A 14,690-nucleotide genomic window follows, 5' to 3' on the forward strand; every position below is an offset into this window, starting at 1 on the left:
ATAAGAACATATAATTGATAACGCGTTGGTGAAATCCTTCTAATATATTTCGTCAAACTTTTTCCTATCCCCGCGGCAACGCGCGGGGGTCGGGTACGCTAGTATATATATATATATATATATATATATATATATATATATATATATATATATATATATATATATATATATATATATATATATCAATATATATATATATATATATATATATATATATATATATATATATATATATATATATATATAAACATTGGATACTCATTTCTGGCCTGATCGTTTTTTTTGAAAAAAAAAAGTTGGCGACAGTCAATGGGACAGTGAAGCATTTTCTATGTAGAGAGATAAATTAAGTTGGCTAGTGAAAAGAGTTTTTATTTATATACTTGTCGCGTTGAGTTTTTAAAAGGTTGCTGTGTGAAAGAGGAGGGGAAAGAAACAAGATTTAGAACTTTAAATAAGTAAATGAATAGACATTCGAAATTGATGTTGGGGTGGGTGGTGGGGTCGTTGGAACAGTTAAAGGGGATGTGGGGTTACTATTTATAGTATGTATGTGTGTGTGTGTGGGTGGGTGGGTGGGTGGGGGCGAGGGTTTGACGAACATATTGCTGTGTGAGCGATTTACCCGGAGGGTGAAAGTTTGGTATGTTCAAGTCGGTGTTTATGTTTATTTGGATGTTTAGTACCGACAGGTTAGGGATGGGTAGGCGTGTAGCTATCACGGGGTGTGGGGATACAGTGGAGTTTTAAAGGTAAAAAAGGGGTTAACATTGTTCTCATAAAAGAGTTCAAATAAGTCCGTACATGTTATTAAAGTTAACAAAATAAATGTAAGTATTAGTTTAGGGATAATAAAATGAATACAAAAGGAGGAGGGGTCATTGGGGTCATTTTGTATGTTGTGGACCAAAGTACCGTATATATATATATGATAATAGTAAAAAAGTGTCAAATAAAGACTTTACAATGTTTGTTTGTAAGCTGTGTAAATAAAACAATACACAAACAAGCAACAATAGGAATCTGAATGACAAATGATAAATGCTGCGAAATAAGGTGGGGACATTGGGGTTGTGGGTGTGGGAGTCAAATTAATGATGTTAGAAATGTATTTGGATAATACATCTTCAGTATTTAACGTAGTATTTCAACACAGGGGTGGGGTCGTGGGGACGAAGGGGATGCAGTTATGGGGGCAAAATGATATTGGGATCATGAGGTTTAGGGACGGGGGAGGGGGGGGGCAGGGAGGATGCGATGAAAGAGGATGTGTCGGTTAGGATTAGGTGGACCAGGTGGTCGCTGCAGTGTAATATGTTCTTTACGTTGTGGTGCTGCTAATTATGGCATATGTGTTTGAGTGCTGTCATTGTCGAGTCGGCTACGATAAATCAAGTCTAGTACGTGTCCCGTGAACCGTACCTTGTCGTGTTTTGCTTTTATTCTACTGTTCCAAATAGTCTGTCTGGTCTATAGATAGCTACCCTCCTTGCTTTTTGCTCTAGGCCCAGCCTGTCTCTTTGTTTAGGGATTTTGTTCAGGGTTATAACTACATCGATGTTGAAGGTCTCGTTTTTTTGTTATTTTGACTTCTAGCGTCTTTTTCATATTTTGTATGGTGGGGTATTCAAAATAGATGTTTTTTTCGGTTTCTGGTGTGTTTTGTCTGCATAGTGGGCAGTAGGGTTTCTGTTGTTTTGCTAGGAGTGTTGAATTGTAAATGAGTCTGTATGTTATTTCCCTGGCTTTGGGTGTGATGGTTTTGAGGTGAAGGTTCCTGAAGGTGTCTGTTGTATATGTTAGAGCGTATTTCCTACACCATTGAATTCTGTTGTATATTGGGGTTGAGAGTTTTTTCACTAACTTTTTACTTTCTCGTATATACGATGTATAGAGAAAGTCTTGTAATCGTGCAAAAAAAAAAATCGAGATTTTTACAAATCTCGACGTTTTACATCTCACTGATACGGAAAAACATAATTTTGCAATCTTGTCCGTATGTCTGTGTGTCTGTGTGTGTGTGTGTGTGTGTGTGTGTCCGTGTGTAAACACGATAACTTGAGTACCGTTACAGCTAGGTTGATGAAATTTCATATATAAGTATTTTATCAAAATCGTAGATCCGTATCAACTTTTGAGCGATTTCCGATAACCGGAATCGGTACTTTTTCTACTTTGAATTTTTCAAAAGCCTATAACTTGAGTACTATTTCAGATAGATAAATGAAATTTACTTGTGAGTAAAAGATCTAACTCTCTACCTTTCATCAAATTTTGAGTAATTTCCGTTTACCGGAAGTACTAATTTACGCTATTACCGATTTCTCAAAAAAACGCATGTAAATGTATAAAGAACTAATAATATTGCACACTATTATTCACATTTTGTTTTGGCGTTCGCTTGGTGCGCAATTCTTTTTTCTATGAGATTATATTCTATTTTTCAAAGTTTAATTAAGTAATTAAAAATCATGTCTATATTCCAAGTTATATAAGAATATTCGAGAAAGTTTAGGGGAGATCACTCCCGGTTTATTAGTATGTATTTAAAAAATTAATAATAAGCAAGAGAAGTAATTGCCTTTTAATTTGTTTAGTACACATATATTAAAAGGAGCTTATGAGGACCCTTATTTAACTATTTAAAAAAGGAAAGGGAAATAAGTCATGGGAGTGTTTTGAACGTTTGCCTATCTTTCACACTACAGCTCAGGCATATATTTTATTTTATTCAACAAGATGTGTTAGCTACTTTATAACATCAGTACTGTAGTAAATATGTTTGTTATTCGTAAAAGCTTTTACCGTGAAGGGGTCATCCATAAATGACGTCACACTCGTAGGGGGGAGGGGGGGTCCGTAATTTTGTGACGATGTGTGATGAGGGGGAGGGGGGGGGATCAGATGTTGCGACGTCACATTTTTGCATTATAATAAAGCAATGTCAGAAAACGAATTTTAGACGTTATTTCGCGGTTTAGATAACTGTTTTAATAAATTGTAATAGTTTAGACAAGATTTTGGAAAAATATCGATGTTTAAAAAAAATTCAAAAGCAATTTTGAGGGGGGTTGTAGGTTGAGGTGTGACGTGATTTTAGGGGGGGGGGTCTGGCTTTTTGTGACGACGTGTGACGGAGGGGAGGGGGGGAGGTAAAAATCGTCAAAAAAGCGTGACGTCATTTATGGATGACCCCGAAGTCAAAAATGCAAGTAGAAAAATATTTTTTAACTATAAAAAATTTATTATGGTTGGCTATGGGCCCATAAATGGCGTGCCCCCCCCCCCCCCCACCGCATTGCGGGGTCTGGCGGCACTATAGTTCCGCCCCTGGTTTCAGGTTTTATTTCGTTACCGGTTAAAAATGTCAGTTTCTGGATAAATGTACGTTTCCGTTTTTACTTTCTCGTATATACGAAGTATAGAGAAAGTATTGTAATCGTGCAAAAAAAAAATCGAGATTTTTACAAATCTCGACGTTTTACATCTCACTGATACGGAAAAACATAATTTTGCAATCTTGTCCGTATGTCTGTGTGTCTGTCTGTCTGTGTGTGTGTGTAAACACGATAACTTGAGTACCGTTACAGCTAGGTTGATGAAATTTCATATATAGGTATTTTATCAAAATCGTAGATCCGTATCAACTTTTGACCGATTTCCGATAACCGGAAGTGGTACTTTTCCTACTTAGAAATTTTCAAAAGCCTATAACTTGAGTACTATTTCAGATAGATAAACGAAATTTCACATGTACGTTAAAGATCTAATTCTCTACCTTCTGTTAAATTTTGAGTCATTTCCGTTGAACGGAAGTAGTAATTTACGCTACTTCACGATTTCTCAAAAAACTAATGTAAATTTTTAAAGTACTAATAATATTGCGCACTATTATGCACATCTTTATTAAGCGTTCACCTGGTGTGCATTTCTTTTTTCTTCGTGATTATATTCTATTTTAAGAAGTTTGAGTATTTAAAATGGATTAAAAATAATGTCTAGAAGTCTATATCCCGAGTTGCCATCCCCCGTAGTGTTATATTAGAATATTTGAGAAAGTTTAGGGGAGATCACTCCCGCTTATTTAAATTTCGTTTCAGGATACTTATCGTTTTTAACACGTTTTTCTTAACTCAGCTTCGCGTTTGTTTGTTTGTTGTTAAAATTGACATCGAAAATTAGCCCACTTCTGATTGCTCTAGAGACCTGAAATTTGGCATGCATGCTACTTTCGCCTAACAATTTCAGATGCAATCATAAAAACTAGCAATTAGTGACCGTAATTAGCTTAATTTAATTACACCCCAAGGACCATAAAATTGAGGACATGATTTCTAAAGATACCGACAAGACTTGAGGCCTATTGACACAGTTACTTCGGCCCCAATCGATGTGAGCGCGCTGGCCGTGATCGTATAGTGGTTAGTACTTCGCGTTGTGGCCGCGACAACCCAGGTTCGAATCCTGGTCGCTCAAGATTTTTAGTCCGTGTATTTATAAACACTTTTTTAAAAACCACGTTTTTCATGTGTAGCAACGGACTAAAAAGGAGAAAATAAAATACTTAAAAAAAACTTTTTAAAAAACCACGTTTTTTATGTGTAGCAACGGACTAAAAAGGAGAACGGACACGGTAACACATTGTTAACGGTGACACGGTTGGTACGCTGGGCATGCTAAAATACACATAAACACGTTTTTCCTTAACTCAGCTTCGCGTTTATTTGTTTGTTTATGGGAGATTTGATCACGTGATTCGTGAGTAGATCTCCACGCCAGCAACGTAAATTACACCCTTTCTCTGTTTAAAGCGTATCGGTCGCTCAAGATTTTTTTAGTCCGTGTATTTAAAAACACTTAGTCAAGTCATACTTAATCAAGTGATTAGATAAAGTAGAAAATAAACTATATAAAAAACTTTTTTAAAAACCACGTTTTTCATGTGTAGCAACGGACTAAAAAGGAGAAAATAAAATACTTAAAAAAAACTTTAAAAAAAAACCACGTTTTTCTTGTGGACTAAAAAGTAGAAAATAACTATTTACATACATTTGATGACAAAAAACGTGGGTCGGGCAGATGGGTCGGGAAATTTGATGGTGAACGTACCCACGTTTTTTGTCATCAAATGTATGTAAATAGTTATTTTCTACTTTTTAGTCCACAAGAAAAACGTGGTTTTTTTAAAAGTTTTTTTAAGTATTTTATTCCAGCTGCATTTGTATGTCCGGTTAAATTTTCTGATTAAGTAAAATGCCGGTTTTCAATAAAGTTACGTTTCGGTTATTTTTCGTGCATTTTAAAGTCCTAAATTTCCGTATCCGACAAAATTTACGGATTCGGTAAAAGTGCCTGTTCCGGATAATATTACGATTCCAATGAAATTTCGTATACTGTAAAATTATAATATCTGCCTGAATCTCCGTATCCGTCAGATAATATTTCCTGATCTGGTTCAAATGTGCAGTTAAGCTTTACGTATCCGGCTAAATTTCCGGATCCTGTTAAACTGCCAGTTCTGGATAAATATCTATTTTCTAAGACATTTTTAGTTGCCGGTTAAAATTAAGGTTGAGGTGGGGATTTTGGTTTTGGTTTCCGTCAACCGAGCTCCGGGTGTATTTCTCACTCAACGGGTTATGTATAGAGTTTTAGACAAAACAAACATTTATTTTAATCTTTCTAGTGCTTGATGAAAAGCAGCTTTTTTTTAAAAAAAAATTCACACCACACATCTTAATGCACAGGATTGCACCATGCAATAGATTATAGAAGGAAGTAATTTTATAAAAGTTCATCATATCAAAAATAACATAAGCCACATTGTTTGAAAACTGCCCCGACCGCCTTTTTTTCTGTAAATTTACTTTAACTTTGATTAAAAAATGAACAGGATTAAAAAGACTACTATAGCGAGCACAGCCCTTTTGGCATTGGATCAAACCAAAGAGAAGTATGACTTAATTTTAAACAAACCATCAAATGTGCCTTATCTGGCGAGCCTGTTTCCTCAAGAAATCCTTATTAAAATCTTTAGCTATTTTGACCTTAAGGACTTGGTAAAACTAGCAGGTGTGTGTAAGTCTTGGCACGACTTAATCCACGGCACACCGCAATTTTGGTGGAACGCCCACCTAAAACTATCATGCAAAAAACAGTCCAAGCTAAGACAAAACTCTTACTTGTTCGCCAAACTTTACGGAAGCCGGTGCCGGAATTTGGTGATCAATTGTGAGCACCGGTCCTTCTACTATCTCGCCTGCTGTAAGAATATGACCGTCTATTTACGGAAACTATTGCTACTTTTAAAGCCAACAAAGCTGACGTCATTTAAAATATCTGACGCGCGTATGGGTTGCGAAAGAGAGTCCGTTAGGTCAAGCATCCTTCAAATTCTGACACGAATGCTGTCCAGATTTGACTGTCTGCAATGTTTTGCAATGCCTTATGCAAAATGGCGACTCCTCGAAGGCATCAAAGTCCTTGACGCAGTAATATCAGCGTCCAAAGAAACTATTCAGTCTCTAATGATTGACGGCTTTTTCCAGTTATTTATAGTGTTATTTCCCGAGGAACCTGTAAATTTTGATAACGTGACCAACAACATACTTTCTTTAAAAAAATTGAAAAAACTGGGGATCGACTACTTTGTTCTGACCGATGATTTTGTTAATGCGCTGTCTACTTCCTGTGCACAGTTAGAAACATTGAGAATATGTGCGCCTTATGTTTGCGTTGCTACAAAAACAATCACTCAAAGCTGTTGGGTTAAATTGGTAAGTAAATCATGTTATTTTCATTAAAGTATTTAAAGATAGATTGTAACAACTAAGAAGCGTGTAATGGAGGACATTGCTTTTGTTTATGATCAAGATATAAACTCAGAACCCTAACCCTCCCCCCCACGTCCACACACATCTGGTGTCGTCTATCTAGACCCCTACTATAAAATTACTTCCTGTCCATCTGGTCATTAATGCTAGATTAATTACCACCTTGTCAACTACCCACATCATGTTTCCTCATCGTTATGATAACCCCCAACACACAATCCCTATATATACATGTTCCCAACAAAATAAGAAGTGAACGATCCCATAGAACATTAAAAAACAAAACAAATGTTCTACTTTGCTCAAATTGTCTATAGTCAAGCAAATGAACAGGGAGTGATTAGGATAAGCTTACTCAAAACAGAATATGTTTTAAACCTATCCCATAACCTAACCGCAATGTTTATGAACTCATCAGTTAACAGTTCTGTTAATTTTTCTAGATACAGCAAATTTTAAATATCAGATACATCCATTAACATTTGCTTCTTCATGAAAGTGAAAAAATCAGTTTGTTTCAAATCAGAAATATTTTTTTTTAAATTAGTCGAAAAAATTGTACTTTACAAGTTGTGGTATGTACAAACAAATTTATCGCCCTCTCTCATTTATTTTTCTGTGGATATTACCTCTGTATTTTTAGTATTTTAAGGTGTTTCCTAAATCATGTCTTGTGATTTCATGACAAATCGATGTGTGACACAAATGTTTTTATGATAGCGACTGACAGTGTTTCTTCCAGACTTTTTTCTCCGGGAGGGCACTTAAAATTTTCGGGGGGGGGGGGGGGGGGGGCGGACACTGTTAAAAGTATATATTTTCTATATAGATTATCTAAATTTCATTTCGTTCGGGGGGGGGGGGGGGGGGGAGGGGGGATCTAAGCCCCCCCCCCCCGAAGAAATGCCTGGAAGAAACTCTGGCGACTGACTTATATACAGACTGTGTGTCTTTCAATTTAAATTACAAGTCTCAGGTTCGAGTAACCTATTCTACTCTAAAAGTGACTGGGAGAAAGTGAATTGAACCTGAAATTAGTACGTTTCTATAGTAACCTAAAATCACACAAAGTCGACGAAAGGTTAAGAGGATACATGTTTGACATATTTAATTGCATTTAAGTAAAAATTGTTATTTCTTCTCTTGACATCAACAGATAAAAGTTTTTCCAACGAAGAAAGTTGAGTTTTCTGTTAATAGCCTTACTGAAGACGCTTCTGTGTCCGTCCCGGCCGTATTGGATCCAGTGTTACCCATCACCAAGATCCGGTTGAACATTCTTTGTTTCAACACCAATGCTATACCGAATACTGGGGCTGTGCTGCAACATATTTCGTCCCATTTCAGGTTGGTGAATCTTTAGTGGTGTGTGATTCTTCTGTGTGATAAAGAGATAAAGACACAATAACACATTCACGGGAATCAGTGGGCAATACAAATAACGTTCACTGAAAACGTTTTTAAAAAAATCAAATAGATAAAGACATTAACAAGAATTCGCACGAATTACTAATCAAACCGTGTTGTCTACAGTCGTAGTCTGGTTAAATTCGAGATGAACATTGACAATCTCGACGGCCCTATTGACGGCGCCTTAGAGATATTTGTCAGGAATTGTCCACGTCTACTACATCTAAAGGTAAGGTGCCTGTAACATTTGAAACTGTGTATCACAAGTTTAAAACCACACAGAAAGTTTTCATCAGATAAGCGCCACTCTACAATACTAAGACCAAAAGTAAGAAAAACAACAACCAAAATCAATTTTTTACTTTATTATTTAAAATGTACTTGCAAGTTTAATACTTCACTGCATGTTTATATGTTAAATACACCTGCATAAATTAAAACCAAATTTTGTTAGTATTTGTTAGGTTATGAATGAAATTTTTCATTTTTCTTTAGTTTTGTGCGTTTTCTCAAAACGTTAAAATTAACTCTTCAAATCCTTATTCCTCTGTTAGTTCTGAAACTTAGCCTGATTATTCGTCTAACATATATAAACAACTTCTATAAAGCATTTTTTAAAGATTTTTCTTACTTTAGATTTTATGGACTGAAATATGTTGAATTTGAGCAAATTTCAGCTTTTTTAACAGTCTAGGATTTAAAAATTAAAAAGAATTTTATTAAACCCTTTTCTTGAAAAGTACTCTATAGAAAGTTTTAGGCTAACACCACTCTACAAAATGCTTGCTTTTCTGTGTGTTTACCTCCAGTGATTGCTGAGCCTTAGCATTTTGAAAATGATAAACAAAAATCCAATATGGCGGACGTAACCATGGCAACCAAAAATATTTTTCTTTTTGGAAACCATTTTCAAAAATCCCATTGAGCATACATTATATGGGGGAAGTTTCAGTGGATTTGCTTGAATAATAACAAAAAAGTGTTTGTCCTGTAGCTCCTAGCCTAAATACAAAGATTTAAAATAGATGTAAGCGACAAAAACATAGACAATAACCTAAAAATAGATTAAAACACAAAAGTTACCACCATAAATTATAGTGACCCCCTAAATTGATAAATCGATAGAACCATCCATAAAGACAACGACCACAACAAAATTGGGTCTAAATATGTATATATATATATATATATATATATATATATATATATATATATATATATATATATATATATATGCATGTATGTATATATATATATATATATATATATATATATATATATATGGTGACATGACAAATGATCTCAGGTGAAATATTCCAGACAAAATAACACACGGACAAATGTTCCCAGGACAAATGATCTCAGGACACATGATCTCAAAGACAAAATGATCTTAAGGACAAAATATATCAAGACTGAATATATCAGGACAAAATATGTCACAGTAAAATAGTTATAGTATTTAGGATTATTTTCGTCAATTTTAAACATTTTTAAATTAAATGTCATATTATGGATTTTTTTTTTACTTTCTCGTATATACGTAGTATAGAGAAAGTATTGTAATCGTGCAAAAAAAAAATCGAGATTTTTACAAATCTCGACGTTTTACACCTCACTGATACGGAAAAACATAATTTTGCAATCTTGTCCGTATGTCTGTGTGTGTGTGTGTGTGTGTGTCTGTGTGTCTGTGTGTCCGTGTGTAAACACGATAACTTGAGTACCGTTACAGCTAGGTTGATGAAATTTCATATATAAGTATTATATCAAAATCGTAGATCCGTATCAATTTTTGAGCGATTTCCGACAACCGGAAGTGGTACTTTTTCTACTTTGAATTTTTCAAAAGCCTATAACTTGAGTACTATTTCAGATAGATAAATGAAATTTCACATGTAAGTAAAAGATCTAATTCTCTACCTTCTGTTAAATTTTGAGTAATTTCTGTTGACTGGAAGTAGTAATTTACGCTACTTACGATTTCTCAAAAAACTAATGTAAATTTTAAAAGTACTAATAATATTGCGCACTATTATGCGCTTTTTTATTTCGCGTTCACTTGGTGTGCAATTAATTTGTCTACGAGATTTTATTCTATTTTTAAAACTTTAAGTATTTAAAATGGATTAAAAATCATGTCTATAGCCCGAGTTCCCATCCCCTGTTATTTTATATAAGAATATTCGAGAAAGTTTAGGGGAGATCACTCCCGGTTTATTACTTTTTTTGATTATTGTGAGATATATTATTTGAAAGACTTAAACTTAATAAACGGTCAAAAGACAGAGTAAACTTAGTTTTTTGAAAAAGAATTAGAAATAGTACTTAAGTTATAGGCTTTTGAAAAACTAAAAGTAGAATACGTTCCATTTCCGGTTATCGGAAATCGCTGAAAAGTTAATACAGAACTACAAATTTGATAAAATACTTATATATGAAATTTTATCAACCTAGCTGTAACGGTACTCACACACACACAAACACACATATACACACATACACAGACAGACATACGAACACAATTTCAAAACTATAATTATCCTACTGCGGGAGGTGTAAAACGTCGAGATTTGTAAAAATCTCGAAAGTTCTCGATTTCGATTTTTTTTGCACGATTACAATACGTCCTATATACTTCGTATACGAGAAAAAAAGAATGTATTAAAACGAGTTGCCACCCCCCCCCCCAAGTGATCAATAATAATAGTTTCGCTGTTTGTGTATCTATCTGTCTGTTTATCTAACTATGTATCTGACAAGAACGTTATAAAGAAAATACAAGCAAAATAAAAACTTTCATAGTAAAACGAAAACGAAACATGACGTCACTTTGAGCATATAGTAGGAAATAATCAAAAGCCGGGAGGGTGCACACAATAATATATAAGACCGACACCCGCGTAAGAACGTCTAAGCCGCCCCCCCATCCAAACTCAAAAGAAATGACGTCATCGATACACTATAATAAAAACACTGACATTACGGCCTGATTGAGTGGTCTAATCCTAAAAGTGTTTTGCGTGAAAAGAGTCGCTTACATGCATCTCTTCGGGTAGGGGCGAAGCCCCCCCCCCGCCGGTCGAACGTCTAAGCCCCCCCCCCCCCACCCCCTCAAAAAATGAAGTCATCGATACTTCATAATAAAAATACTGACATTAAGGCCTAAATTATTTGTCTAATGTTATAAGTGAATTGCGTGAAGAGTTTCTTTCATGCATCTCTTCGGGTAGGGGCTTAGCCCCTTCCCCCCCCCCCCAAAAAAAAAATAATATAATTTATATAGAAAATATATACTTTTACCAGTGTCGCAACTGCGAACATTCAAGTGCACCACCCCCCGATAAAAAAACCTAGCGCCTGTTGTATCTCTCACTCAACGGGTTATTTTTCTAGTATATAAGAATAGTCGAGATATTTTGTCTGAGATCAATTGTCCACGATATCATTTGTCCTAATATATTTTGTCCTGAGATCTGTTGTCCGTGAGATCCTTTATCCTTAAGATTATTTGCCTTGAGATCATTTGTGCATGAGATATTTTGTCTGGGACATTTTGTCTGAGATATTTTGTCATGAGATCATATATATATATATATATATATATATATATATATATATATATATATATATATATATATATATATATATATATATATATATATATATATACTAGCTGCATCCCGTGCTCCGCCACGGTAAATCTTTTTTAAACGTACCAACTTGGGAACAGAACAAAACTAAACACAACACAAACGAACGCAAAAAAACACAAACGAAAAAACAAACACAACACTCATACCAACATAAACACATCTTGAATGCAATCATAAAGGCATATTGCTCACAGTCTAGCCCGTAGCGCCAAATCACGCCCTTTCCGAGCGCCGGCGGACGCGTCTGACACAGTGAATGACTACAAAACAGAGGCGTTGCGACCATTTCCGGCGCCCGGGGACAAACTTTCGATTTGACCCTCCCTCAAACTTACGATTTGCACCCCCTCCCCTCAAAATTTCAATTTCCACCCATCCCCTTAAACTTTTGATTTGCATTCCCCTCAGACTTTCGATTTGCACCACTTTTGATTTGAAATTCCCGCCGCTCAAACTTTTGATTTGCACACCCCCTCAAACTTTCGATTTGCACCCTACCCCCCTCCCCCTCCCTAAAACTTTCGATTTCCAACCCCCCCCCCCCCCCCCCCCACCTAGCTACGCCTCTTTTATAAAACCCCAGCTTGTCCGCAAACCGAAAGATAGAATAATAATAAATAATATACAATAAAAAATAGGCAATATTTAAAATATCCGTGTTTACCTACCATATATCACTTTATCAATTCACGCATTTTTTTCCTAGTATTTTAATTTAAAAAAAATTACAATTGAGTTTCATAACTAAAACCATTGCGCACCCAATGTCTATAATGATGCGGAATAGTTGATTAAAAATTATAATTAGTAAACAGTACATTCAGTGAATAAAATAAATAAAAGATAGCCTTAAAATGCTAATAATAATATTCCAACAATAGTGTACTATTACACGTCAGCATAATTTGCATTCACATTTTGCTAATTATATTATTCCAACAATTATTCCGTGTTGCAGATTTTGTATTCACATTTTTAGCGTGTGTTCAATTTATCTTTGAATTACCTGCATTGGCAAAATTACTAAGCAGTTTAATTAGATTTTTCTACCCTACTGTTATTATGTTATTAAAATGTAATTACTTTTTCTGGGAATATTAACGAAAACAATATTTGACATTGATCCTTTTAATATGTTTTAGCAGTGTGCGTGTATTTAATATTTTCTTTACGTTATGCAAAATTGTACAAACAGTGGAAATTATAAAATAGCTCTATGCCACTATATAAACAAACCCTACTCTAGTACTTATAATAAGACACTGCGGTGCACTGAAAAGCACAGCATGGTGCGTAGTTTACTTTTATAGTCCCAAAATCTATAGCGATGACGGACTGACACACTACCTAGCCGCTTATATTATATATATATATATATATATATATATATATATATATATATATATATATATATATATATATATATATATATATATATATATATATATATATATATATATATATATATATATATATATATAACAACGTAAGGCAATCAAAAATATTGAGTCTGCCACGTAAAAGCTAGTTAACCAGGTTCGAGTACCGCCACTACAGAGAGTTAGGAACCTAAGTGCGAGATAAAATAATTTTTACCACAAACTATAAAACCCGCCATAAAATATAAGGATCACCATAAAACAAAGAGACAACAAATAACATAACGCCACTCGATATATTTCAGGTCTCGGCTCACTTTGCTAGTCCACATACACAACAGCGAGTTCTGGACCTGATACAAGCCAGAAGGCAAAGGCTCATAGAATGTAAACATCTAGAGATTTCTAACAAGCGACGGAAACTAAACCCGCCCGACGGCCCAGGTTCGACTACCGCCAATACAGAGAGTTAGGGATCTAAGTGCGAGATAAGGTCATAGTGAGCTAACACTGTCCATGGGTCAGTCTAGCTCCACGGAAACAATGCCATCTATTATAGGAAGCTTTTGTAATGTTCACCATCTGTAATCAGCTACCATCATGAAATATTTAATTGAGATCATTATTTCCATCTATTTAAATGGTTGAATAAAAAGATCAATAGTTTAGTTAAGGCGATTAACATAAAAAGTATGAAAACAAATAAAAATTACTAATTGCAAAAAATGATTTGTTTGTGGAAATTACTTCTTCTCAAACCTTATTGATAATTTTTTAATTGTGAAATGGAAGACAGAAAACGAGACTAATTATTTTTATTTTATACGAATGGGATGGAATCAGAGGCGTAGCGACCCTTTCCGGCGTCCGGGGACAACTTTGCGTTTTGCACCCCCCTCAAGATTTCGATTTGCCACCCCCCACCTCAAACGTTTGATTTGCACCCTCCTCAAGCTTTCATTTTTATTTTTCCAACCATTTTGGCGCCCCTAAGGTGGCGCCCGGGGACATATGTCCCCCCCCGCCCCCCCCCCCTCGCTACGCTATTGCTATTTTCATGCTTTGAGCGACTTTTGAAAACCGTGTATAATGTATTTGACTTATGGAATTATACTCAAACAGTACAACTAATACATGTTTCTTTTCTGTGTTGCAGTTCTTTAAAAATACAACTGAAAGAGAATAAATGAAACATTTTAAAAATAATTTAATTACGTTTAATTTGCCTCAACTACTATCCTGCCGTATAACAATGTAGGTAAAATTGAACAATATTTTTAAGCTATAGTTTTACGCAGTGACGAACTAGAAAAAAAGGACTGCCTCGCAAAAAATATTTTGCCCCCCCCCCCCCCCCCCCGTCATATGTATAAATATATAAATAAAAAATAAACCGGGAGTGATCTCCCCTA

At 35.0% G+C, this 14,690-nt stretch overlaps 1 protein-coding gene across 1 annotated transcript; it reads left to right on the plus strand.

Moving 5' to 3' along the window:
- Window positions 1-5,803: 5,803 nt before the first annotated feature.
- On the plus strand, window positions 5,804-13,975 carry LOC131955689 (uncharacterized). The gene is made up of 4 exons (XM_059319906.1): window positions 5,804-6,776; window positions 7,990-8,180; window positions 8,367-8,472; window positions 13,584-13,975. Exons 1-4 carry the CDS (start codon window positions 5,886-5,888, stop codon window positions 13,749-13,751), a joined length of 1,356 nt encoding a protein of 451 aa, XP_059175889.1. The 5' UTR covers window positions 5,804-5,885; the 3' UTR covers window positions 13,752-13,975.
- Window positions 13,976-14,690: the final 715 nt, after the last annotated feature.

Source organism: Physella acuta, unplaced genomic scaffold (assembly GCF_028476545.2).
Source record: "Physella acuta isolate Inbredline_101_S28 unplaced genomic scaffold, ASM2847654v3 ptg001095l, whole genome shotgun sequence".
Lineage (NCBI taxonomy): Eukaryota > Metazoa > Mollusca > Gastropoda > Physidae > Physella > Physella acuta.